Source organism: Scomber japonicus, chromosome 8 (assembly GCF_027409825.1).
Source record: "Scomber japonicus isolate fScoJap1 chromosome 8, fScoJap1.pri, whole genome shotgun sequence".
Taxonomy (NCBI): Eukaryota; Metazoa; Chordata; class Actinopteri; order Scombriformes; family Scombridae; genus Scomber; species Scomber japonicus.
Window position 1 is genome coordinate 23,129,225 of NC_070585.1, and position 27,144 is coordinate 23,156,368.

Sequence of the window (27,144 nt, forward strand, 5' to 3'; positions counted from 1 at the left end):
AATGCCTGTATTTTCACTGTTAAGTGTTTTGATCTGACTATCAGCACACTATTCAGTTAGCAGATATCTTTGGTATCATTCACATTTGTAACATTAAGCCCTCCAGCCCTGGAGCAATTGCCTTGCTCTGCGTTGGTGAGGTTCAATGCGCAGGAAGTGCAAGCGGTAGCTCTCCTCTGAGGACAGCTTGAAGAGGAGAGCAGAGACTGACAAACAGGGTCGGGGCAACCAAAGGCTGCATGATGCTTTACCTAGAGACACATTGCCTCTGCTCCTTGCTCTGCTCAAGTGACGTGAATACCAGACAAAGCTCAGACAGCATAGCTCTGAAAGTTCACTCTGAGTAGGAGAGAAAGAAGGGAGTTCTTGGTTGAGTGAGATAATTTAATAGCTAGAATACCAAGGGGAAATGTAGAAAGAGAATTATACAGATTATATGTTTCAGTAAGACAATGGTGGACAGCAAGAGAGGAGAAAGAAACAGAAAAATATTATCTTTTGAGAAGGAGAGACAATAAAGGCTACAGTGACTGTTAAGAACTAAGATAAAGAAAATAATAACAGACAACCTGAGAGAGAGACACTCAAAGAATGGGTATGTGAGTGTGTGCATGCATACTATATCTATATATGGGTGTGTGTTTGCCTGTTCATTCTCTATCTGTATGTGTGTTTGATGAAGGCTCTACCGTACCGGTTGTGTTGCTGCAGGATAGTGTGTGTCAGGCTCCATCAATATGACGTGTCTTTGATGTGGAAATACAAGGAGCAAAAGCCCAGCCAGCCTCAGTCCAGTCCCCAGCGGGACACATCTACCACTGTGCATGTGCATATGTGTGTATGTGAGTGTGTGGAACAGATGAAGAGAGGGAAAGAAGAGAGAAGACAGAAAAGTTCAGGAAAGGAAACACACAGAGAGCCACAAGTCACAACCAACACCAAAAGTAGCCGCTGGCTCAATGTTTTTTAAATATTCAGCTCTGCACGGGAGGCAACAGTTGTGACCTGAACACTTTTCCTGAACTAAAGGTACTGTGGACTCTACTGCAGAGTGGAATAAATATGATACGTGAATGCTGTTAATAACCATTTCCATGCCAGTGCTGAATTATATCAACATGCCCTTTTCTGATGAATTGACACATCATCGTTTGGCTTGCTTTTTAGAATCAACCTGTTGATGATCCTTACTTTTTAGTCTTAAAAATATATGCTTTTCATGATGTTACAATTATCATTTATTTTTTTTATCATCCTTGCCAATTAGGTATTGTTGAGAGGATGCCGTTTAAATGACGTCCAGTCTAGCTCTCAAAACTGACTCCATTAGTTAGTATTTTTGGATGAAGTACTGAGGTTCAGTTTTACTAATAAATTACACCACAGCATATGGTTTTGTTCATGGTAGATGGGTTTTATAAAGTGATTTTTCTTTACAAGGATCATGTTGAGACTTTCCCAAACAAATACAGTACAACTCAGGGGTTTGGATGTTGAAAAGATATCTTACTTTGGCAAAGTTTTACTTTTACATCTATCCACCGGGCCCCGTCGGGTTTTCACACACAAGTGGAGTGAGGGGGAGGTGGACAAAAGAAGAGATAAAGGCAGTCTGACAGAAGCAAGGCGGATAAATCAGGTCCAGGCAGATAAGGAGATAGAAACAGGGAATAGGAAAGACAGAAGGTTGAGTCCAACCATTGGGCCTGTGTGTGGGCTTTCTGCTAACCTGGATGGGGCCATCACTGCCCTGTTTTGGTAAACACTAGCTTGCAGGGAGGTAATCCATCCAGCCTTCTCTGCCAGTGCCTTCATTCCTTCTCAGATAAACCAAAGCTGTTCCACACATACTGTACATCCTTATGTGAGCATACGAAAGTGCACATATGCACCACACACATACAGGCACATGAGAATGTTTTATTTATATCCACATGGGGGGAAAATGCAAGTTAATAACTTGCCTGGGGACACATAACAATCCCTGGACTTCAACATGGACATACACCAAGATGACAGAATGAACAAACAATAACAATTTAAAAATGTAAAAAGCATTGTTAAAAAAAAAAACAAAAAAAAAACTAGTGCTGTCTGCATAGTAATGACATATAGATCAATAGTCAGTTTGGCCCTGGCAATCATGGGCCCCACGCTGTACTACCAGCCTGTGTATGTTGCCAAGACGACTGTATATGAACGTTAATAGCCAGTAAGTGCACCCATGACACAGAGAACAAGAGGCTGCTGCCATAGCAAAGTGCAATCCAAATGATGTGTCTCCTTATTGATTAACAATAACAGTATTTGTACATATTATTTAGTTTGATGGGAATACATCAGAATCACAGTCAAAGAGATCACACATATTTAATTTGACAAAGGAATGTGCGTTTTATTATGCTTTTAATTAACAGTTCAAATATTCAATGTTCAAATAGTCGTCTGGCTGTGCAAAGCCCTTGGCTCAACAGCCAATTAGAGGAGTCTTGGAGCCTTTGAGCAGTTCATTAGTATGATGCACTGTATTTACTGGAATTGAAATTTTGTTTAAACTGATAAAATAGAGGTCTAAGTGTGCTCAAAACACATTTATATTAACGCAAATACACAGTAAACACTCTAGTTTCTATCGATTATGATTACATTGTGCTCACCAAAGTAATTGCTTAAATCTCAGAATGTGGCAGCAACCCCAAAAATTGGTTCAATACGGCAAGAGGTGGCGAATCAATCAGACTTTTAACAAATGTCTAGGTGAACAATGCAATTATTTTCAAAACTGTTCGTTGTGGAAAATTCATCTCAGATCAGAGACCACCCTCCTTGGTTCAACTCATACTCATACAGTAATGGTTTTCCTGTGCTGTGACTGATTTTTATCCCACCCAGCTGTCTTTGCTGCAAATGTTTGGCAATGTTGGTGATGCACTGACACTAGTGTTGGTGGAGTCTATACAATAGGTTGTTGTTTTATTTATTTATTTATTTTCCAATCATGCCTGTCCATGTGTATACAACTTTGTGTGTAGGTTGTGTGCCATGCCCCCCACCCCTCTCACCCCCAGGGTATGTGAGTCTTGGAGTGTCCAAGCACAGTCTCCATGAGGTCAGTGGCTGCTGTGATAATGCTAAACTGATGCCGGCTGTCAATAGCCATTCACCAGGAGAAAAGTGCTCCGCCTGTTCAGTAAATTACACAGTGCAACATGAGCTGTGAGGTTCAAAACAACCTGACCTCACCGTTGTTGGGAGAAACAATAGAACAATGACTGCAATCAGCTTTTCCAGCAACCATCTGTGTCATGCTGCTGACTACAAAACACCTTTCCATTACTCCAGGGCTGCAGCTATTAGCTCAACATGCCATTGACTCCAAAGTGAGATGGAGAGGTTATTGTAATGGCACATTAGATTGTCTCTGACCCTTCTTTATCCAGTGTTTTGTTTTGCTGACCTTGACATAGGTGGGCTTTTTGAATACGATAAAACCTTTCAAGTGAACATTTCTCACAATGGTTTATTTTTTTCCACAGATGAAAATATTTGAGAGGTCACATTATACTGCCTGTCACAGTAGCTTTTAAATGTGTTTGTGTTTGAGATGTTTTTCTGCTTTTTTTCCTTAACTCCATCCCTCTCACGGCTTCTGTAAGCATGCATGTGAGCAGTATGAAAAACTATCTACCATGCACAAGAACATGCAGAAGCTCTACGAGAGTATAGGCAGCTATTTTGCCTTTGACCCCCACTCGGTCAGTGTGGAGGATTTCTTCGGACAACTTGCCAACTTCCGCATCCTCTTCTTGGTGAGTATATCATTTATAGTTTGTGTATTTCTACAAGAACATTCTCATGTTTACTACAACTTTAAATTAGACATACACACACATACACACACAGAGTAACAGAAGCCGCTACCCACACATGCACATGCTCTTGCACACATTTTGACTTCCTTACACCCAGTGGATGTCATTATGAGAACAGAATTTGTGTTACATATCCACACATGTCTATTAAACTTTCAGTAGGTCCTGACAGATGGTGAAGATGTGAACATTAAAGTGTTATACTTGTATGGAAAGTAAAACTGGGCATCAAATGAAATTTCAAAAGCAAAGAAAGTATTAGAAAAATAACCAGTCTTCCCTTATTCTTCTGTATTTGAGATTTGGGGTATTTTACCTTGTGTCACATAATCTGAAAATAACTGAACTGAACAGAAATAATTGAAACATTTCCTGCAGAGTAATCCAGAGTCTGTCAAGTTTTGGGCTTTTGAGCCAATCAGCTACTAGTTTCAGTTAATGGGGTAATTTCATTCCCTTATCCGAGACGATAAAGTTATGAGTTTTTTGTTTGGGAAAGTATATCATGTTTACTGGCCACCTATTGTGGCCTTTATATTCCCTTGGTTGGCCCTGACATTATTTTCTCTGTGTCTTTTAAGTTCTTGCACTGTTCTCTGCAGGAATGTTACTGCGCTCACCTGCTGTGTGATTTCCTTCCATATGTCAACTTTTAGTAGGTCATAATGCCACTGCGTCTGCACATTTTTTGTCTTTTTCTTTTTCTTTTTCTTTCCAACGTCACAGACATAACCTATTTCTGTCACAGAGGTTTTTAGTTTTTGATGCCATTTTAGTCTAGAAGGTTATGAATATGGGCCTCTTATTTTTTGCCAATATGGTGCTTCAGCAGTAGTTTTTGAGGTATCTTTATGCCAGATTATCCGATGAACAAGTTGTCCAAAGAACAGGCCCATTTTCCGAGAGAAGCACACCATATGCATAAGGACACAAACAAAACTCATTACTACCAACCTTTGATGGACCTGGCACTTGTTTATGGGAATGTATTTTTATATGCAAATATACTCACAAACTTCTGCAAAGAAACCCTTCATTTTTAAGGCACAGTGTGTAAATACTGAAGTGCAAAAATGTTGTGCAGTGTGATGTCAAGTTTGCACATGTTTGTACACACGCAAACCTTTAGTGAATCAGGCCCTATGAGTGTCAAATGCTCATATATGCAGTGCATAAATTGGCTTTTTTAATATTGGATACTTTTTCTTACAAAAAATACTGTTCAAGAAACATACTGTACAGACTTGTGAGCAGAGGGAAAAAAACAAAGTTATGAAAGTCTTATTCTAAAGATTAGAATATATTATTTGAATGAAGGACTGCTGAGAATAGGAATGTATAATGCCAGTGTCTTACTGATAAAAGAGGCTTGAGCAAGCTTCTTAACCTGTTAAACAGTTCTATTAGCGTCTAGCTGCTTGCATGTGTGTTTCTGTGCGTGCTGTCACTGCAGGGCACTGGGCACAAATTCACTCTGCATTTTGCTGGTGTTATATAAAATGTGGTTATGAGAGCAATGAATAAAACACTTTGGGCAAAACAGCTTGGCTGTTAAAGCTGTGATATTAACAGTGAGGTACACACCAAATAATCTCAGAACAAAAGAAGTGTTCCCTTTTTCCTGAGCAGACAAGTCTGTTAAACATTTATTCAAGTGTCTGTGCTTTCCTCATGCATCCCTCCTATGCATCCCTCCTGGCACCGCCCCAAAATTCCCGGTGTCAGGATGATGACATGGTGTCCAGAAGGCATGCTCTCAGTCTTCACAACCCATTAACGTGAATGGCAAGGTCCCCTTGTCTGAATCCTTCTCCTCTCTTTACTCTGATCTCTATCTGAAACCAACTTTTCATTCCTGCTGATCAAAGTGCACCAGCACACAACACAACTCTCCCTCAAGGATTCCAGAGTTGCATATCTCTAAAAGACGCATCCACCAAAGAAAATAAATTATTCTCTCAAGCAAATAGCTGCATATGAATATTTTATTACTGATTTAAACTTTCCTGCTATGGATAAGGGGAGGGGAGGGAGTGGGATAAAGTGTTGTGGTGTGGTTGAAATGGGTGGAGGGGGTTGGTTATAAGTTAATGTATTCATATAAAAACAATCCTTTAATCACCATATTCTTCAGATATTATTTTTAGTTTTTGGCTCCTCAGCTCTGCTGACAGAAAGGCTAATCCCATCTGCTTGCAGAGCATAAGGAATGGTTGTTTCTAGTTGAATGTTGTTTTTATTTTCTTACCCTGTGAAAACAACTGAGCTAGCTTTTCTTGACAGGGAAGGAATTTTAGGAAGAAGCTGTTTTTTAGTCTTTGACAAAGTTGAGCTACTTGAACCATTACTGATGTTCTAAATAGAAAATCTGATAAAACAGTACGACTTCTTGTCAGACAATAATTAAAAAGAACCCTGAATTTAACTTCTTAATATGTCTGGTATGCCTCAGACTTTTATTTCAATATTGAGACATTGAGTTATTTGACTCAGACAAAACATCTTTACTAACTTCTGTCTGTGTTGCATTGCCCTGTGTAATGCATTCACAGCACAAAGCATTTGCAGTATTACAGAATTCCATTGCAATACAGTCACCCTAAATTGCTTTTACTAAAAAGCTAGGGCTTAATGCACCCAACCGACATGAGGCATTTGAGTATACGCATTGACAGACAGTCCTCACAGAACTGAATGTAACTGATAAGAGAATCCATTAACTCTATTTTCCTTCTGTTTCATTCTCTTTCTCTCCCTCACCCCCGTCCCATTCTATTTTTCTCTGTGGCCAATGAAATATTATTTGATTTCAGCACATGGAGTCAGTATTTGAAGAGTCCAACAATTTGTTAATTTAATGCTGCTGCCATATTCTGAAATAGAGTATGAGTGAAATGCAATCGCAGGGTCTGTATGTGTAATCCTGACCAGGAGCATGGGGGATGAGGATTTTTCCATTAATGAGTTATCAAAGCACAGCAGATGGGCTGGGATGAGCTAACAGTCTTCCTTGTTAATTGAGTGACTTTCTAATAAGACCAAAAGACCCGGACCGGGTTTGCAAAGTAGCAAGATAGAGCATCTAAGAGATTAGAATGATGATTTGTGTGTGTTTGTGTGTGCATGTGCATGCATGGTTGCACGGAAGCATCCATCCACTTTTGAGCCCATTTGATATTTCTAAAGCTTGCTAATTCCTTCACAATATGACAAATTATCACAATAATGCTGATTATGCTGAAGATGATTCCTTGACATTGCAGCTCTCACCACCTTCATGCTGAATCACTGTCATGTTTCCTCAGTATTTTCACTTGCACTAGTGTGGCAGTCATTAAAATCATTGCACCAGATTTTGGAGGTCACCTATCAATATGGGAATACATCCATACCACAGAGCAGAAGTCTCACAGTCTGTAACCTATAACTTCTTGAAGCCATTTCCCCCCACATGCTGGCACAAAGTGTAACAGATGGCTAATAAACACATTTTCTGCTTAAAGCCTAGGCGCTGTAGTGTTTGTAAAATTCAAATGAGATATAGCAGTGACACTCTCTGTGTGAGATCACTGGTGCAACTGAGCAGTTGGAAGTACTCATTGCTCTCTCATTGGACAAGCCAACTTGTATACATGTGAGGGAGGCCTTGCTGTGGGAGATGTATTGTGTTGTGCTGGGTCAAGGAAAAAAAGCAAACACATTTCATGAATTATTGAAAGAACAGACCAGGAAAGAGAAAAATGCAGCCTGGCCCTTGTTGGTAAATTGAACCTGTAGGTTACATAGAATTCAGTTTTCCAGCCAGGTATAGATATAGGAGTACTTATAATCTCCATCTTAGATACACCGCAGGCCCTAAGTGTCAGGCACTCAGTTTCTCTTTTGGCCTATATGAGCTAGAAATAGAGAATGTGCCACTTCAATGATGTTGTTGACAACCCTGGCATTAAGTTGCTATTATGCAAAGCTAGACTTTTTTTCTTTATCTTTGCTTTCCTTGAACCTGCACCACATTTACATTTTAACACGGGGGAATTCAGGGCACAGACCCATTCATAAACATGGCCTCTGGACTACATGGTGTCAAAGGTAATAAGGCAGAATCCAAAGGCACAAAGCACAAAGGAGGGGACAAATCTTTTGACCTTTTCTTATATTGTATTTCATTTTTCTCCTCCTACTAAACTTTAATTAGTATCCATCAGTAAAAACACAGCAGGTCCCGGTCTTTTGCTTTCTTTCCCGCAACACATTCTTACACTAGCAAAAATCCCATCTTCAATTAACTAAATGATGACCAATTTTCATTACTTCGGTCATAAGCAAGTTTAGTTGGCTAAGAACACCTTTAGACACAGCTGAAAGCTCCAGATAAAGCTTCTAAGATTTAAATTTACAGTATTTTATCTCATGTATGTACCGCCTACATCAAAATTGAACCTCCATGCTCAAAATGATAAAATGTGAAGCACTGGAAACTGGAACCCAAAAAAGAACAAAGTGTGCTATTGAAAATACTATATTCAATTTATTTGGTTTCTTAGTGATGTCATGATGTCATGTTTCAAGACAGAATTTGATAAACCAACCAACTGCTGGACCTAGGTCATACTAAAAGGAGAATACTTATTTATAAAGATAAAATGATTGTAGATTGTTTTAATTTGAAAGAATAATTATAATAATATAAATACAGATATGATCTTCACCCAGGGACCAATGATTGAGTGTGACGGCTAAAAATACCTTGTTTCCATGGTCACCTGAAATAATACTGTAAATACTTTACTTAGATCTTAAAGGTGCAGTGTGTAGAGTTTAGAACTAGAACTTGTCAGAGATTGAATTTAATGTTGATAATCACATTGTAATTATTGTATAAAATAAGAATAATTGTGTTTGCTGCGTTTTCATCACCTTAGAATGAGCCTTTATGTCTACAGAGGGAGCAGGTCCTCTTCCACAGAACCTGCTATCTTTCTACAGTAGCCCAGAATGGACAAACCAAACACTGACTTTACAAATGACCGTTCTCATTTTTCGCAAATTTCACAGTCACTGCAGGTTCTCCTACACACTTGTGAGGGGAGGAGAGGGCTGTCATTTGGTTGTAATCTTTAACCTCACCACTAAATGCTACTAAATCCTACACACTGCATGTTTAACTAGATAATGGTTCTCAAGAGGGAAGATTTTTATCCAAACATTTTTCTAACATTTTTGAGTTCATATTGCTCCTATGTTTACGTAGACTCTAGAAGAACCCGATCTATTGACTTAAGTTACAATGAGTTGTAAATCTGGTTCTCTGCACTGAAGATTATTTTTGAAATGACATCTCCTGAGGATTGTTTATCTCTTGTATACCCTCCTACATTATACAGGCTTGCCAAGAAAATGAGACCTGATACAATCATATGTTGCCAACGGCAAAATAGAGGCCGTCAAAGAGAATGGTAAAGGGAAAAATAAGAGAACAGTGAAAACATATTTGTTGCTATGGTAATTACTGGTGCTGTTTGATTAGAGCAACATAATTACATTGCATAATCATGTTTACAGTCAAAATTAGTTGTTTGTTTAAAATAAGTTTTGCCGGCAGGATTTTATTTGTAATCTGCATAATTTATCTTCCAATTTATGCTGTAGATGATGAGCAATGCAGTGATCCAAAATGAATTGAATCCTGTCAGTGACTGAGGACACAAATCAATTTAATTTGTTCTGCCAGTGCTGTCCATCACTTAAACAAAAAAAAAGCTTATATACTGTATGTTACAGCAGCACACCTCACAGAGTACACAGACCTTAAAGAGGATAGCTTTAATATACACACAATCTTGATATGGAGATATAATGTGTGTTGATTCGTGTTTATCTACTTATAGGAGCTGACAAAGCAAAACATCTCATCTCATAATGCACACAATACAAAAGCACACTCATACACTCACTCTCCCTTTCTATTTTGCTCTCTCTCTCTATTATGCTTCCTTCGATCACCCTCACTTGACTCCTCAATTACCCCTATCGCTGCCTTTCTCTTCGCCTTTCTCTCCCTATGTCTCTCTCCCTCTCTCTCATTGCCCTTGTCATCCAACAAGGAGACAGTGACAATGAGGGCTTGTGTCCTTGGACATGGAGCAAAGCTCTACTATTGACTGGCATGATGAGCTGCTCTTTCCTTGTTCCTTCCCCACAATCCCTGTAATCCCTCTGTCTTAGCTGCCAACACGACACACACATCAGGACCACAGGGGCATTAGATGGGGGGGCCTACTGTCGCCACTTATTATATCAGTGCACAGATAGGGCTATGCCTTCACTTACTGACACACACACACACACACACACACACACACAAAACACACACAGACGTACGCATACACAAGGGGGAACACCAAAGATGAGCAGAAGCACAAAGATGCCCATGGATTCCACCTCATATGCATGTATACACACATGACCTCTCACATACATATAGAAACACCTACAATGGGTCCTGTCAAGGGCTGCACCACAGGCCTGGGATGAGAGAACATTTTGTTGTCTCCAAAGGTCACACGGTTGCATCTTACTCTGCTGGTGCAAGAACAAACTGACACATTTGTAAAGGCTGAATCTGTACCGTTGATTATCTCTCTTTCTCTGACTCCTTCCTGACATTTCAGCTGGTCACGAAGGAGGAGAGGGATGATATCTCTTTCTCCCTCCTCAGAGACTGGCACACTTCTGCTTCACTGTCTTTTCTCGTGCAACGGCTCCCCCATATCATCAAAAGAAATACGTTGGCACGGTACACTGAGTGTGTTTGATGAGCAAGTATCATGTCTTACATATTTATAATGTGCCGTATTGATGTACTATTGATAACAAATCAGCTCTGGGTGTTATTTAAAATATGAAAAGCAGTGCAGAAGCCTTACAGACGAATAGGCTCGCATTAACAAAGCCCGTACACATGGCATGATTTATTGTTTATTCCAGCAGCTTATCTCGAACTATCAAACCCCTCTCTGAATAAGAATTTGCTGATGCCTCTGAACACTATACAGTAGTGAAGACCCTAAAAGATTGGCGGTGGCAGGAGTCAGAGTCTGATTTTATCTTGTGTGTGTGTGTGTGTGTGTGTGTGTGTGTGTGTGTGTGTGTGTGTGTGTGTGTGTGTGTGTGTGTGTGTGTGTGTGTGTGTGTGTGCGCCTCATCAGGAAGCAGTGAAGGAGAACCATAAGAAGAGGGAGATGGAGGAGAAGATCAAGAGAGCCAAGCTGGCGAAGGAGAAAGCCGAGCGCGAGAAGCAGGAGCGCCAGCAGAAGAAGAAGCAGCTGATTGACATGAACAAAGGTATGCCACTTCTCCCGGCGCCACCACAGAGACAGAGACAGAGAGGCAGGTGGGGATTTAGGAGGAGAACAGGAGGATGGAAAGGGGGTTTCATGGAATTGTGCTTCACACAGATTTGAACACAGAAGGAGGAGGATAATGTGTAGGAGTGGGGGGAGTCATCTTTTCAGCTGTGAGAGTTTTATACTTACTCCCATAGTACAGATGAAATTCTTCCAGAAGATTATGCTACTTCCAGCTTGTTTATTTCCATGGTCGACTGGCTGTATGAAACACACTGAAAGTGGCTCTGTAGACCACTCTTGCAACACGATCATGCTGTTGTTATAAGTTATTCACTGATCATGTGCAAGCAGGACAACAGAAATTACCATTCCTCCAGTCTGAGATTGTGTGTTGACAGTGTGCTATATTTATTGTTGTGAATTACTGGAATTACTCTGTTGACCTCCAGTGATGCCAGTAAACCGTGTATTGATCAGTGTAAGTTGCAGTTGTTCAGACATGAAAAATTAGAGCGACAGAGCTGGGTGCCTGTGTCTAGTTATGCCAATGTCATTGAGAAGGAATTTCAAGCCTGAAGGGGCTGTGCGAGCAGTCAGTGTGGTCTTTTGTCCATTTTTTTGACAAACAGACTGGGATTTCCACAATTCACCAGCTTCTAAATGTCAGCACCAGCCAAGGACCTCTCTGTAGCTCAGCCACATTGGGAAATGTGACAAGACAATCTTCAGTATGCCACAAACTCTCCAAGATAATTGATGCATGTTACAGTTTTATTTTTTCCTTTTTTCCCTGAGCAGTGACCTCCTTGAAAGCTTCACTTTTAATAATCCAATATGGCTGAGCTGAACGAGGCTGTCTACCCCTCTTTCTCATTCTGGCTAACCAGATGGAGAAGGCTAGAGAAGTAGGTATGATATTAAATATTTCTGCCAGAGCAGATTTTGATCTCAGTCTCTGAATGCCATAATATGACTCTTATGAATAAAACATTAGGATGACATGGGCAACGTTGCCTGCAGCCTTGGAGATAGTGGGGATTGTCCTCCACACCAAACACCTAGCTTGTTGGAGTGTCCTGATCACAATGACCTTGGCAGTTACAAAATGCACACTTAAATTCAAGATGTGCCAAATCCTGCCTGCTTTTTTTCCCCTGTCAAGGTTCTTACATGCACTGACTACTTTTTTTTTCTTATGAAACCTTGAATAGTTCCTTTTTGTGTACTAACCTATTTGTGGATGTAATCAGAGGGAGGACAATCAAAAGTGAAGCTGTTTAAATGGTGAATGGAAAGCTGACCTTCAGCTATAGGTCACAGCAGTTAAATGTTCCTCTCTTGTGTTATTACTCCAGCTCTGAGTACATTACTTTTGGAGTTTTTAAATTTGTTATATAATTTTGTAGCTTCACATTAGTGTTCCATATGTAGTCAAATCCAATAAATTTCAAATATCGGTCAAAGTACATATGTTTTGGCCTCAAAATGCTATTTTCCCAAGCCCTTCTAAAAATGACATGGCCTGATGTAAGTGTCTACATGATAGTCAGTGCTCTGACTTTTGTGTTGTTCCTGTTATTTGTCACAATGCAGACTCTATATTGGTTTGTGATCAGCAGACTCTTTAATGTCTGTCTCCCTGAACTAATCCCAATGGTATTTTGGTATCCGAAAAATGTCTGAAAAAGCGAAGCTGTTGTCATTTAAAATAATGTCACAAACCGTGTTCCATTAATTCTACTCTCAATCCTCCCCCACACAGTCTGTCTTGATGTTTCCTCAGTACATGTGAACAATTCCTCTACCTCTTTGTTGACAATATTTTTATCATTAGAAGCAGTCTCAAAAGTTCTGGAGTTCATCCAATTGCAATCTTTTTTTTTTCCTGACATACACAACATGACACTCAGTGTTCCAGTCTGGTTCTAAAGCCCTTCTGAATTGGAAAGATGCAATATTCTTAAAAACCATTAATGGATCAATTGTTGGATGGACTTAATTTTTTAAAAGTGAAATGAGAGTAAAACTGATATGTGGGCCTGGTGGTGCCTGTATTGCCCCTCACATTGACCTGGAACCATCTACAACGCACTGTAAAAAAATATGGATGTGATAATAGACTTTAAATTGGACAAAAAAATAAACTCAGTGATCAAATCTAGCTTTTTTTTAGGCTCTAATGTAAGGTTGAGTACTTTTTATTGACTAATGAAGGGTTATATGTGATTTTATCTTGTTCTGACTTGAGTAATGTAATGCACTTTACATTAGTGTTAGCCAGGCATCCCTCTCACGCTTGCAGTCTGTCCAGAATGATGAAGCTTGTCTTTTAACAGGAGCTCACAGGCAAGAGCATATTTCTTCTATGTTGGCCTCCATTCATTTTACTTCCCTGTATGTCTTAGGATTGATTTTAAGATTGTATTGTTTGCCTACAAATCATTAAATGGGCAAGTGCAGACCTATCTCTCTGACCCTTTACAACCACATGTCCTATCAAGGTCACTCTGGTCCACTGACCAGACCTTCTGGTTGTCCTAATATCAAGGTTGAACCATAGGGGACATAGTGTAGCCCCCAAACTCTGGAACAAGTTGCCATTGCATGTTAGGTTGGCCCTTTCACTGTCTGTTAAATCCCATCTTAAAACACATCTTTAGTCCTTGCCTTTTAACCAGGTTTCATGGCTTTCGCTATTTTGAATGTACAGAACATTGGTCAACAAAAGTGACTTGACTTGAGTAGACCTAACAGCAGCCTTGGCTTGTGAGTCTTAAAATTCAATATGAGTGTGAGATATTTTTAAGCCTTGGAATTTTTAGGAGACTAGTTTCACACTGAGCATCATGTGTTTGTCTGTGAGGGTTAATGAAAATAAGGCTATGTACCGCTTGTTTAGTTCCTCTTACAATTAATTACTCATGTCCAAACATTTTCCATATCAATTTAGCATTTTAAAGGTTGAAAAGGTAATTGAAATGCTGAAGTAGATTTTTAGTTTTATATATACTGTATATTATTTGAATCCTAACCTTAGTGCGAGATAGATAGATCCGTAGATAGACAGGTAGGTAGGTTTTAAGTGAATTGTTGACCTGAATATGCTACAGTTTTATGTTTACAAATCCGTTAGCGTGAACAGATGGAGTAAACATATGGCCATTGTATTATGAGAATTATTCACAGGTCAGCATCTTCTTTATGGATTCACTTGTTTACTAATTTTGCATATTGCTTAAAAGACTTTTTGACGGATCATACTACTGTGTTTAATGCAATTTCAAGAGGCTATTTTTGAGAAGGGATAGATTTTATGTCATTTCACAAATTGCGACCTAATCCTCTTCGCTTGCAAATGATTAACAATGAAATGCATATTTAATGACAGTTTAATTCATTTAGCTTTTGCCAGGATGGCACCAGTGTGGGGGAGGGGAAATGGACAAATGCTTTTAAGAAACTGATCTAAAAAAAATATATAATTTCCTAGTTGATGAAACTTGAGAATATGCTTTCTGGAAGTTTAGTGACATGCACACTTCTTCAACAAGCATGATTGATAGATTAAACAAGTGCAGAGCTAAACGTGTTTTCCCTGTGAAGTATTAGAAATCCTAATGTAGGAAATAGCTTATGAAATCATTACCCATCACCCCATTTGTTTTAATTTTCTCTAAGTGGATTTCCACATTCTCTCGAACTGACCAGATGTTCAGCATTTACTAAATCACTTTACTTTAGTGGAAATAACTGTTGAACACTGCAGTATAAACCCAAACTAATGCTTCTGTCTAAAACAGGGGAAGATGGTTCATCACAGCAGGATATTCTTTATTGCGGCATATGAAACAATGTCACATGCAGCATGCCGGGTGTGTCAAGAGTCTAAGAGTGGTAGAGCATCTGGACATTCTTTTTCTTAGGCATTTGTGAGGAGTTGCCAGGCCCTCTGGTCACATACTTGGCTAGCATCATCAGGGTCACTGCCCCCGTCTAGGGCAAGTGTCTGCACCCACATATCGACTTTGTACCACAGTCAAATCCACTAAGCATTGAACTAAGCCGGAAAGCGCACATGCCGCTTTGAGCACAATGCAGCTTGGCATAAGGCACATAGGAATAAACAAACAACTAGAAAAAAAAAGTTGTTTGAACATTTTATTTAGCCCAGGCATTTCTCCCAGGTAGTAGAGACAAATAGTGAAGTTCTTTGTGTTTTACATATTTTCTGTCAACTTTTTACAGACCTACTTCATGTGGTGGTTTTTTAGCATATGTAGTTTTAGTGGTTTGTGAAACAGTCCCCTCCACCACATGTACCTCAGGTGTTTTTTATTGCCAACCTGAGGAATATCCAATGTAGAAGCATATTGGTTGCAGCATGCACATTTTTATGGGTGTACAAACTGTCTGTTATATTACTTGACTCCACACATTAAACATAATCAAACTGGACTAATGTAATATCAGAAGAAAGCAGTTTCTTAACTAATCTTAGATCCTAAAATAGAATAATTTGATTAGAAAACAGATATTTTTGTAAAAAAACAAATACTCAAATATGTTACATTGAAAACCCGAAAGCACATGCAGAGTCTCCACAGATGCTATTTTTATGATCAGGTTTTACCTGCAAAGTGATCAGTTTTTTACTATATGAATTTGAGCCCCCTCAGCTGTTTTAATCCATTCCTGCAACAGCTTGCAGACAACAGCAGAATGCATACTTTGGCTTGCTGCTCAGTGGGAATAGAGTGGAAAAAAGAAAAATGTTAATTTAACTTTTGGAACACGCTTTATAATCATCCAAAATATAGCTATCTTTGTTCACACAACAGCTGGTGTGTATACCACATTGATATGTTTAAATAAAACTCATAAGTCTGATTATTTAACTTCTTAAAGGGACACAACCACAGGAATAAATATTCATTAATTGAAAAACCTGTTTGCACCATATACATGTGTTTTTAATTGTAGGTTATCCTTTAATATGTTTTCATAATGTCATCTTCTTTTATTCTCAATAGTTCTTTATATTATACTTTGTCCTTGTTTCCTGTCCGACGGCTTTTTTCCTGCTGGTGATAGTTGTCTAGGTATTTTTCCCGTTCAGCAAAGCCTGCTAGAATGAGGTCTCCATGTCTCTATGATTCTCTGCAGAGAGCAGTTGGCATGTTGACAATGATGGGCCTGCAGCTTCTATTTATGCATCCTCCTTGTCAACCTTTTACACTTTGAGGATGAACTACTGTAGTATATGTTTACATAAATAAAACTGGGCTTCTCTCAAAAAATCATTTAATTTACTAAAGCAAGCAAAATACGTTTGAAGGCTTTGACTGCTTTTCAGACTGCAGTGTTTGTATTGTATGTTCTGACTTTTTTCACTGCTGGTATTCTCCATATGTATCCACTTGACTCTACACGTTATTACAGAATTTTAAATGTGGATTTAAGACAATCCAAATGTAATATTTATAATTTAAGAAACATTTAAGAGCCACATCCACAGATGTTCAATTTTTCTTAGAGGCTGGTGGAGAGAATTAGTCTCACTTGTTTTTGTTTTATAAAACTAACTTGTCTTCATCAGAGTCTGTTTCCTCGTTTCCCTGTTTTTTCCTTTTCATGCATTTTTGGTTGTCAAGGTGTTTTTATCATTTTGTTTACCAAAGCACATTTTCCAAATTCAAGCTCATATAAGTGTGGCATGCTAAACAAAATTGATGTATGTCTGGCTGACTGGTTGTGGCTGGCAGAGCCTTGTCAAGAATGACAGTGCAAGAGATGTGGATTGATGGCTTTGTGTGACACTGACAGCTGCCGGTAGGCCAGTACATACCTGCATCGCAGCCATGCCAGCTAGGTGATCATAGACAAGCACTGACAGGCGACAGTGGGGTGGACAGGTTAGCTTTCTAAGTTTGCATAGTGTCTCCACAGCACAGCAGACATGGCAAACAATATTACCTGGGGAGATAGCTTGTAGAGACGTGAAGGTCAGAAACGCAAGTATATATGATAAAAGAAATAATTCTGAGAGAGATTCTCACTATTCCTCAGCTTAGCTTGGGAAATGAAGCCAGTATTAGAGAGCTAAAGCTGACCTTCATTTTTGCTATAGAATATAATGAACAAGGACAGAGCTTTCCTGAATGTAGTGATGATATGTGGTAAAATTCCTGTTCATGTCTATGGTGCAATCTCTTTGTCATGCCATTTATCACTCCCATGTCTTGTTACACATTTGTAGTTTCTGATAAGTTATTAAATTTAAACATATTTAACAATGTCTGCATATAAATGTTACAGCAGTGTAATGCCACTCTAAGCAAAATGCTTTTTTTCAGCATCCTTGTATTGGAGCTGTGCCCACCCAGAGCACATGAAGTGTAAGGCATGCTCTGAAACTCCTGTATGGATTGGTGAATTCCATCATTACCTTGAAAGGCGAGAACAAGGGCAGCAGGATTATCTGCTGTCATACACCCATTCTAATAAATAACAGCATATTAAATTGTGCTATATCTCCAGTCAGAATCGGAATCTTCCTCAAGGCAATGGCAAGGTGATGCCACACAGAATATGGCTGAATGCATCTCAGCTCAGACCTATACGAGCAGGCAGAGTGAAAAGAAACCTGTGCAAAAAGATTATCATAAACAAATAACAGAACTGAATACATCTGATTGACTGGGAAATTACATTTCCTAAGTGAAGATGATACAATAAAATACTGATCCTCCTAGATTTGAACATTTCCAATGCATTTCTATAAATAAATGACAGGATGAGGAAAACAAGCCTAGCTTGATAGGAAGTCTTAATATTATGTGATAAATACCATAGTTCATTAGCAATTGAATGGCAGCACCACTCTTGCTGTTTGCCTTATGCATTAAATTGTCAGATTAAATATGTTGTTTGTTTTCTTCTTTAACTTGGAAAGACAAAAAACATGGATTAGATTTGACCTTAAATTTTTGAATTATTTATCTGTTATTTTTAAAGTAATTTAGTCACAATCAAGGAAGTGAGGCATGCATCAGATATATTTGTCTTTCTGGTTTTCTCTCTCTTCTATACACACACACACACACACACACACACACACACATACATTTTACTCATCCCGCCATGTACTTTCCTCTCTCCCCTTGCTTCTGTAAATGTTCTACTTCTCCTTGGTGAAATCAGCTCAGGCACAGTTGAATCTCATTAATTTGTAGGTGGTTCAAGTGTCTGATCATTTCCCCTCCAAGATCTGGACCTCACCAGTCACTTTACAGTCAATCAAACCTAATTACCCTCACTACAAAGACCATCAAATTCCATTGTCAAATCCATTTAGCTTTCCCAGACAGCACCGCCTTTCACTGATGCAAACAGCCCACGTGGGGTTTGAGTCAGATGTTATCTTGATGTGGATTCCAACTCAGCATACGCTATCCAAATGTGCCACTTGTTTAAAATGGGGAGTCTATGCTGTCCTGGATGGATGACATCCATAGCGTTAATAGCTTTCCAAATGTAATTCCACATGCACCTTTGACATCTCTTTAATCTTAATAGCCTGATACATGTAAGGGACTCTGATAGGAACAGTCAAAAATGCTGAATGCCTGTGCAGTCAAGATGCTGTTGGCATGGCAGAGGTACTTTTGTGCCATTCCTGTCCACAGTGGCATAGTAAAAGGTGTTGGTTATTTTCTTACTGTGTTATTGTTCGAGGTTCAACCAAACCATAATAAAAGTGCCTGTACCTTTTCAACTAGCTAGCCATCCGCCCAAAAGCAAAAACTGAAGCAAAAACTATTTAAATTGCATTAAAGCCCCTATGTGTAGGATCTGTAAATTCCTGACTTTGCCGACTTTTAGTAGTAGTAATAAAACCCCTGTGGCTGATAGTAATGGAGGTCACAACATATTCACTTCTAAGGATCTAACCCGAAGGAACTAGAATGAATGGGCTTAAAGCACCACATATACTATACCCAATTTCACAGAGAATGTCTTATTTTTCTACAAAGAAAAACATATGCCAACATAATGGTTTAAAATAGTCCATAACTGCATAAAGAATATGTATGTAGGGGCTTTTTACAGTAGCTAAAAAACAGATTTGACAATTGCACTGACATCATGACAAAGGAGAGCAGATCAAAAAATAGACCATAATCTTAAAAAAAGGTTGAAAAGATAGAAACACATGACTGAAATCAAAGAAACAAAACAAAAAATTAATAAAAATGGTGCTCTCTCTATTAAGACCACACAATTTGATCACTTAACAGTGATAGCTTTGTTGAAGCAGTCACCATCAAAGGTTATCCCCTGCTGTGAGGTCACAGTAGAAATGTATATACCATATTGCAGCTAAATTTAGATGTACTTAGCCTATGGAAAAGGGGCAGTAGTGGTCTACTCTGCTGTGAGGACTGGCTCCTGTGGCCCTGCTGGCACCCTGACTTGTTGACCCCATGTGGCTCTGAGAAAGTGTGTCAACTTAACATCTGTCAGTGCTGGGTTGGAGCTCTCCCTTGTGTTTTGGTGGTGTTACTGGGCAAGCTAGCCGAAAGCAGTGGATAGATGGTGAGAGCAATATGGTAACCAGGGGGGCCCGCAGGCAGTTGAAGTAAATGATAGCAGAGGAAGCAGAGTGTGGTGACTGCTACGTTGCAAGCATCTCTCTTCCCCCTTCCCATCTTCCAACCTCCCCTCCCTACTGTTTCTCACTTGGGGCCTGGCAGCATCCATCCAGATGGAGGGTTTATTTTTGTTTTTGTTTGTTTACTTATTCATGCATCCAGCTATTTGGGGCATCACAGGGGCTTTCGTTCCACCACAGAATGCAAATCGCCACGGCGGCTAATCCACTTTCATCTCTCCCTTGTCGACATCCAACTTCTCTCCACGTTTCCCCGAGTCTTGTGCCGTCAGGACTTTGTTTTTTTTTTCTTTCTTTCAGGTTATGGGATCAGGCCTGCAGTGACCAGGCCAGCCTAGCTCCAACACTTGTCTCTACTTCATGCACGTCAAACACAATATACCTCTCACCTACCACCCACCTCCCCCATCTTCAAGACATTCTGCCCTCTCTTCATGTTTTTCTTTCCATTCTTGCACTGACAATGGCGCCACACAGGGCCTCATAGAAGGAGGAAAGTAGTAGCTACACTGCCATTCCCCCTGGAAATGGAGGGTTGTGGGAGCATCCCTGATTGAGTTAAGGAGGACATGAGTGGGTTTGCTCATCAAGTGGTTAGAGTAAAACAATCCAGATTAATCAGCAGGCAAATCTGTCTTTTTTATTAGCCATCTTACCCTTCCGTTCCCCTTTTTTTCCTTCTCTCAAGTGGACTAGTATATATGCACAAACATAAACCTACAAATTAAAGACTGGGGCCTGTCTGAAAAGTTTCTTAGGTCATTGTGTCAAAGCTTTTGTAAGGGTTGGGTGGTTGTACTGCCAGGAGAGAGTGAAAAAAGGGGCTAAAGGAAGAACTGAGAAGAAGCATCTTACAGGTGTACGACTGATGTCCTTCAGGCAGTTGAGTTGTCTGTGGAAGTAATGGTCTGCTCGGGTGTTTGGAGCTGCTAGGAATGTAGAAAAGGAGGGCGAGAAGCCAGACAGCAACAGAGTAGACAACAGAGCTGCAAGAGGAAGCAAGCGTTGAGTAATGCAGGTGGCTGTGTATGTTTAGGTGGCTGAGCTTGAATTCAGGTGTGAAAGTAACACAAAACCAGGTGCATACAAGTGAGTAGAGAGAGAGAGAGAGAGAGAGAGAGAGAGAGAGAGAGAGAGAGAGAGAGATGAGATTAAAAGGAAGTGTGGTTGTTGTCTCTCCACCTGGCCATAAAGCAGAACCCCCTCCTTCCACTGAGGCCTTTGTTTCACGGCTAATGGTCCAGGTTAATTGCACAGGTGACTTTCTGTGGGGGAACAGATGGGCTCAAATGTGTTCAAAAACAATCCGCAGCAAGCAAAAAAACAACAAAAAACTAGCTATGAGTTGTTGCTCTCCTCTTTATGCTTCCTTTTCTTTCTCATCTTCTCTACCCGAGTCATGGGGGTGAATGGGGTGAGGTTAAACTCGCGCTGTATTCCTCTCTCGCAGTGGTTTCAATTCATCAAGCACAAGGCCTGTAAGCCCTCATTAGATCTCATTACAGAGCAAATTGGACTCAGAATAGATTTGGCTAGTGAAAGGATAGTGGTAGTTGACATCTCTCCTATGCCTCATGTTTCTCATGTCAAACACTTCAGTTTGGTTGTATATGTAGCTGCGATCGATTAAAATGTGCTGCTATGATGAATTACAGTATTTTGTATGCGTATGATGTTATTTATTTTTGCAATTTATATGCTGTTGTTGCTACCAGTTTCACTCTCAGCATATAGGAGGTCATAATTTGCTATCATGTTAGAACCCTCAAATGTACCAGACAGCTTGCTTTTTTTCCCCCATAAGAATTATTTGTCTCTCTTTTCCCCCATGAATCATGAAGGCTGCATGTGAGCCATCAGAAATTGAGTTCTCAATCGATCCACTGTGTTTTTTCTCCACAGCACAACATGCAGGAGATGACAGATAGCAAATGGAATTTATGAACAGACTTTGTTGACACTGCTGCATAATTACAGGAATGCCATGCATTTGGTGTTTAAAGGAGAGGCCAGCAGTTCATTCATACCCACACATGGTTTTCTGGTTGGACGATTGAAAAGCTTTGTCATGATTTTGCAGTGACAGCTGTTCTCTTACATTGCAGTTACATACATATTTTGAATGTTTTGGACAATTGCTCTTAATTGGCAAAAATAAACTATTGAGATGTTTTGCATAATGTCAGCTAATTTATTTGATTCCTAATTAGGCCTTGACTGAAGAGTTTTGGTAGAGTCTTTGATGACTCAATGGTTATCTGACAGTTTTGGCTCAACTGCTGTATCTCTTCTAATTGACCTTGCCATGTGCAGCTATGAGAGAAGGTCACCCTGCTGACATTAGTATGCTCTCTCTAGCCTCACTCTATTTATCAATCTATCTTGCTGTCTTTGCTTATAGAACTTAAACTTGCTTGTGAGTCAAGAAATTTGCCCAACAAATTTGGATTTGGTAACTCGAGTTACTACTTTTTGCAAATATACATTTGTACCAATAAAACATGTGTAGGCAGGTTTAGGTGGGCATATGTGTGCCTGTGCTTGCATACTGCAGAGTATGTTTTAGAAATAATTAAATGTCACAGGACTCAAGCCGTCAAGTATCCAGGAAGGTGTTTTACGACCTCGTGTCTTGCCTCGCTCCACTAGTCCCTCTCAATAACCCACTCCGCCACACGCACTAGCGCACCCACAGAAACCCTCTTCACTCTTCCCCCATGCTGCCTTCTCTGCTCTATGTCTTTTTCTTCTCTCTCTCTGTATATTGCCTCTTCCTTTTTCTGTCCTTTACATCTTCCTTCCCCAATAGTGACATTCACTGTATAGTATGTGTGTCCATTATCTCTTTCCCTCCATTTCCATCTATGCAACTGTTGCCATGTGACTTTGTGTATGAGTGCTCTGCTCCTGGGGATTGGTGAATAGTACATCGCAGGCACTTTCTCCCACTTATACTGTAGGTAGTTTTTTTTCTTTTCTTCTTAGGGATAAACTAATCTGATGTGTGAAGTTTTTATGCCAATCCTGCTGAGAGCACATTGCTCTTGTTATCCCTCCTAATTAGAAAATGTGATAGTGCTGCTTGTAAATATATTGCAGACTGAACCAATCCCCAGGGCTCCCTGTTACATTTGGCACAGCCCCTGGGTTCTGGTACCACCTGATACTCAGGTGAAGGGGGGAGGGGAGGGGGGGTGGGGTGGTAGGCAGGGATCAAAGAAATGAACAGGTACAATATTACTCTCTGGGAGTAGAGTTTCACAGAGCTTTACTTCTGCTTTTAAAGGTTTAACTGTTTAAGAAAGTACCTAAAAGTGCAAAAGCCGCAACCACGTTCCACACTTCCACAAGCTTTAATAATATCATTAAAGGACCTCTGGGCTGTCTGTTGAGGTGCCAACCAAGGTGTTTCATCACTGGAAGGGTTTTGTCAATGTCTTGGGTCTTAGCCCATCTTAACCCATTTAGAAAGCAATTTCCTGTGAGCAGAGGGGATCTTTCCTCTTGAGAAAGATCTTTGGGCATAAAAGGTTAGCTTTTCTGTAATTCCCCAGCATGCAATCTACCACTGCTGCTAATGAGAAGCCGATGAATATTTGCCCTCGGTTTAACAGCTCAAAATAAGACAAGAGTGAATTGCAGGAGAGAGGCAGACATATCTGCAAAAATGGGCAATGTTACAATAAGTAATGAAGAAAGTTTGCTCTTAGGATTAGCAGAATAACTGTACTCAAATCATTTTTTGTTTTGTTTTGGGTTTTTTTGTTTTGTTTTGTTACTGATCACTTACCTCGTCTTTGCAGATGTGTTGAGTATATAAACATAAATGCATACGTTTTATGTAGGTTGATTGTGTGAAGCCTCATCTTTGAGAATTTCCTGCTTTCCTGTTCGAGTTTAAACTGCGGCCCAGTAGGACATAGTTAATTGAGTACCGTTAGGTGACAGGGGAGTATGTTTCCCATTTTAGTCATTTTGGTTCTTTGTGTCTGCAGTCCTCCTTCTGAACCCCAATCTACTAGGGCTCCGAAGTCTGGCCATTACAAATGATGAATTGTGCTACAGTTAAGCTAGAAGTAGGACAAATTGATCAAAGTGTCAGGTGCCCCCTGTGATGTCTTGGTCTCCATGAAGAAGGCAGTGAAGAAGGAGCTGTCAAAAAGTTTCTTGTGCCAAGGTGGTTGTAGATAAATGTTTACCTGCCACTTAACACTTTCTGCCTTCTGTCAGACTCACAATGTGTCCTTGGTAGCCTACATAAGAAGACAGAGTAGCTAAAGATCTTGGGAGTTGATACAGTTATAGTAGTTGTGAGTTGTTCACCATATTGTTCTTTAGGTCCAGTGCAGACAAAACCCATGTGCCCTCTTTTAAACCAATGAGCTTGTTATCTGAGGTGTAGTGCTGCAATTTGAGATAAGCACTACTTGGCTCAGCTTTGGTTTTGTTCTGATAAAGCTGGTCTAATTAAGCTTGATTTAATCGGGATTGCTTTTAAGCACAGCACACAGCCGAACAGATACTTTGATTTCAAAGTAGCCCTTGGGAAGGACTTGAGGAAGAAAGAGAGGGAATGAGATAGAGAGTAAAATTAGTGTAAGTACGACTAAAGAGTTGCTTTTTTCAAAATTTGCATATGACATGTTTCTATTCTTAGTTATACTTTTTTCCCCATTTCTTGCATGAATGATTGCAGGTTGGTTGGTTTGTTGCTGGAGGAGAAGGGAAAACATATGCAGCCCTGAATTTCTCATATAATTGCAAAATATGTACCATTTCCTGAAATTAATCATGTAACATTCAGTGTTGAGGCGTTCCGTTCATAAATTCACTTTGTCTGACTGTGTCTCTTTGAGCACACGCGACTAACAAAAGATTGATAACCCTAATGTCTTGTAGTACTGCGTATGGAGGTAGTTGCTGTCTCCGCTTATTTCGGAATGTTTCCGTTCAGCTATAGCTGTAAGCATCCTGGAGAAACAAGATGCCTGGACCCTGATGGTAAACATTGTGGAAGAGCTAGTTCACTCATGTATTCAGAAGAATTGATGGCCAAGTCTCTAGCTCCACAATAAGTCACCCTAATGATCCTAGTTTAAAATAATGTCTGTTCTGGACCAGCATGATAAAAAGGGTGCCCCTCTGACTCATTAGTATTGGGGCGTAAAGATAGATGACCCAGATATAGAACCCTAAGCTTATTTTTGAATCCCTATTCCAGTGCGGTATGCTGCATGTGCACTGTGTGGGAATAACCTGTCACGCCATTAGCCTCATAGCACTTTAAGTGTCTCCTACCTGTCTGTTCAGCCATGCTGACTGAGTAGTTCTCTGGTTTCATGGATCCACACGACAGCTGGAACGGTGGGCAGGGGGGAATGTTTTTCGAAGGCCGGTCCCGGTGTCATTGACTGAACAATGATAGAGCGCCCGGGTATTGAGCGGCTCCACACTAAATCTTTGTAAAGAGCACTTAGCTCCCCTGCGTTAGCCACAGAAAGAATATCTGTCAATGACCATCAGTGGATGCTTTCATCCTGGGGCTCCTCTGCCTGTATTAGTTGTAAGCTCTAAGTGTATTTTCCTCTTGCCCAGCTGTTTACTGAAAAAAAGGACAGGCCTGAGTGACAGGCCTCAGTCTCAATACTTATGCATTCTATAAAAGGCCTGTTTATATCTCATTCTCAGTCACAGCCCTTTCTCCCTGTGATGCAAGGTGATTGTCCATTCACCTGTGGTTAGTGGGCATCCATTGATATCCATCAGAATACCCAGAAGTAGACCTTGAAGCAGTCATATGTGTGTTTATGTGTACATGTACATATTCATAGGCATACATTATGTATTTCATCTTGTTGTGGTAATGTTAGAAATCTTATAAATATTTTTCCTCTATTATCTGTTCTCTTACAGAGGGAGATGAAACTGGTGTGATGGACAGCTTAATGGAAGCTCTACAGTCCGGAGCAGCTTTCCGTGATCGACGAAAACGAACACCTCGAAATGGTAAGGCAGCAAGAACGCAATCCTTGTCTTGATTTATAATTGTGGTCAGTTTCACCTGTCTGCAGGAGAAAAAAAAAGACTGTCTCCATTATGTTGCTACTTTACAGGTAACGTACAGTACCAGTCAAAAGTTTGGACACACCTTCCCATTCACTTTTTGACTGCAACTGGCTCCTGTCTATCATACCGAAGAGGCTTTGCTCTCCAGTTTGCTTAGAACTAGTGTCCATTCATGCACTTGTGTCATTTGGACTTGTTTTGAGGATTTGTGACTGATACACACATAAAACATGACGAGTATTTGCGGAAACATGAGTCATAGGAACAAGCACACATGTGGCTTAGTGCATGTCATTAGCGATTTATTGTCCCTTTGCCATTCATAAAGCACTCATTATAATGCAGCCATGCTGGCTGCGGTTGGACTAAGGCTGATTTAGTGTAATCCTGGTGTTAACATATTCCATTCTGCCACGATGAATGACCCATGCCCAGGGGAGTACCACCTAGTAGGGGTGCCAGGGTCAATTGATATTCAAGTCAGAGTTCTACAGAAGAGCCACAGGTGCTGTCATCTCCACACTGGCAAGTAGGCAGGAAAAAAAGAGGGGGGAAAAAAACAATGGTTGGGCTAGATAGTTCTGCTAAAGATTGCACCGCAAAGCAGGCAATAAGAATAAGCATACATTTTCAAGGCAGGGGAAATACATTTCTGCCCGACTCATATTTTTAGTTTGTTGCTGACATCTACAGATGCTTTAGACTTAAAAGTAAAGGCTACATTTCTGCAAACAGACTACTATTTACTCTCTGCCTATTTAATACAGATTGACTATTTGCTGTATTATATGTCAGAATTATTAGCTGTTGATAGCAGCAAAATTATTAGTAGTCAATATTTGCTGTGGTATACAAAATATAGCCGTTATCGTAAATCCTTGTCCTATGTTGATGTTTTTATTTGTGTTTGGCAAAGAAAAGGAACCTGCTTGGCGACACGGCCACTTCCTCATACCAAAACAAGTTGGTTGAGAAAATTCCAGTTTTATTTTCAAAAGACAAACGTATTACGTAATGTAATGATTTTTATCATGTAATGCTGATGATACTAGATTTTACTATGTTGTTCTTCATTTGGTTTGTCTTGTTTCCACTTCTATAATGCTGCTCAACAATAATGACATCAAAATGTTACTCCAAATGTAACACAGATTGCCATTTCCATCCTTTACTTTCACTATTTTCA

At 39.9% G+C, this 27,144-nt stretch overlaps 1 protein-coding gene across 1 annotated transcript in view; it reads left to right on the forward strand.

The window, feature by feature from the left end:
• diaph2 (diaphanous-related formin 2) overlaps positions 1–27,144 on the forward strand; it is a 360,718-nt gene that overhangs the window by 291,999 nt on the left and 41,575 nt on the right. The window contains exons 26-28 of the mRNA XM_053324402.1: positions 3,645–3,809; positions 11,081–11,216; positions 25,806–25,898. Coding sequence (XP_053180377.1) covers positions 3,645–3,809; positions 11,081–11,216; positions 25,806–25,898 — 394 coding nt within the window. The remainder of the gene's footprint in view (positions 1–3,644; positions 3,810–11,080; positions 11,217–25,805; positions 25,899–27,144) is intronic.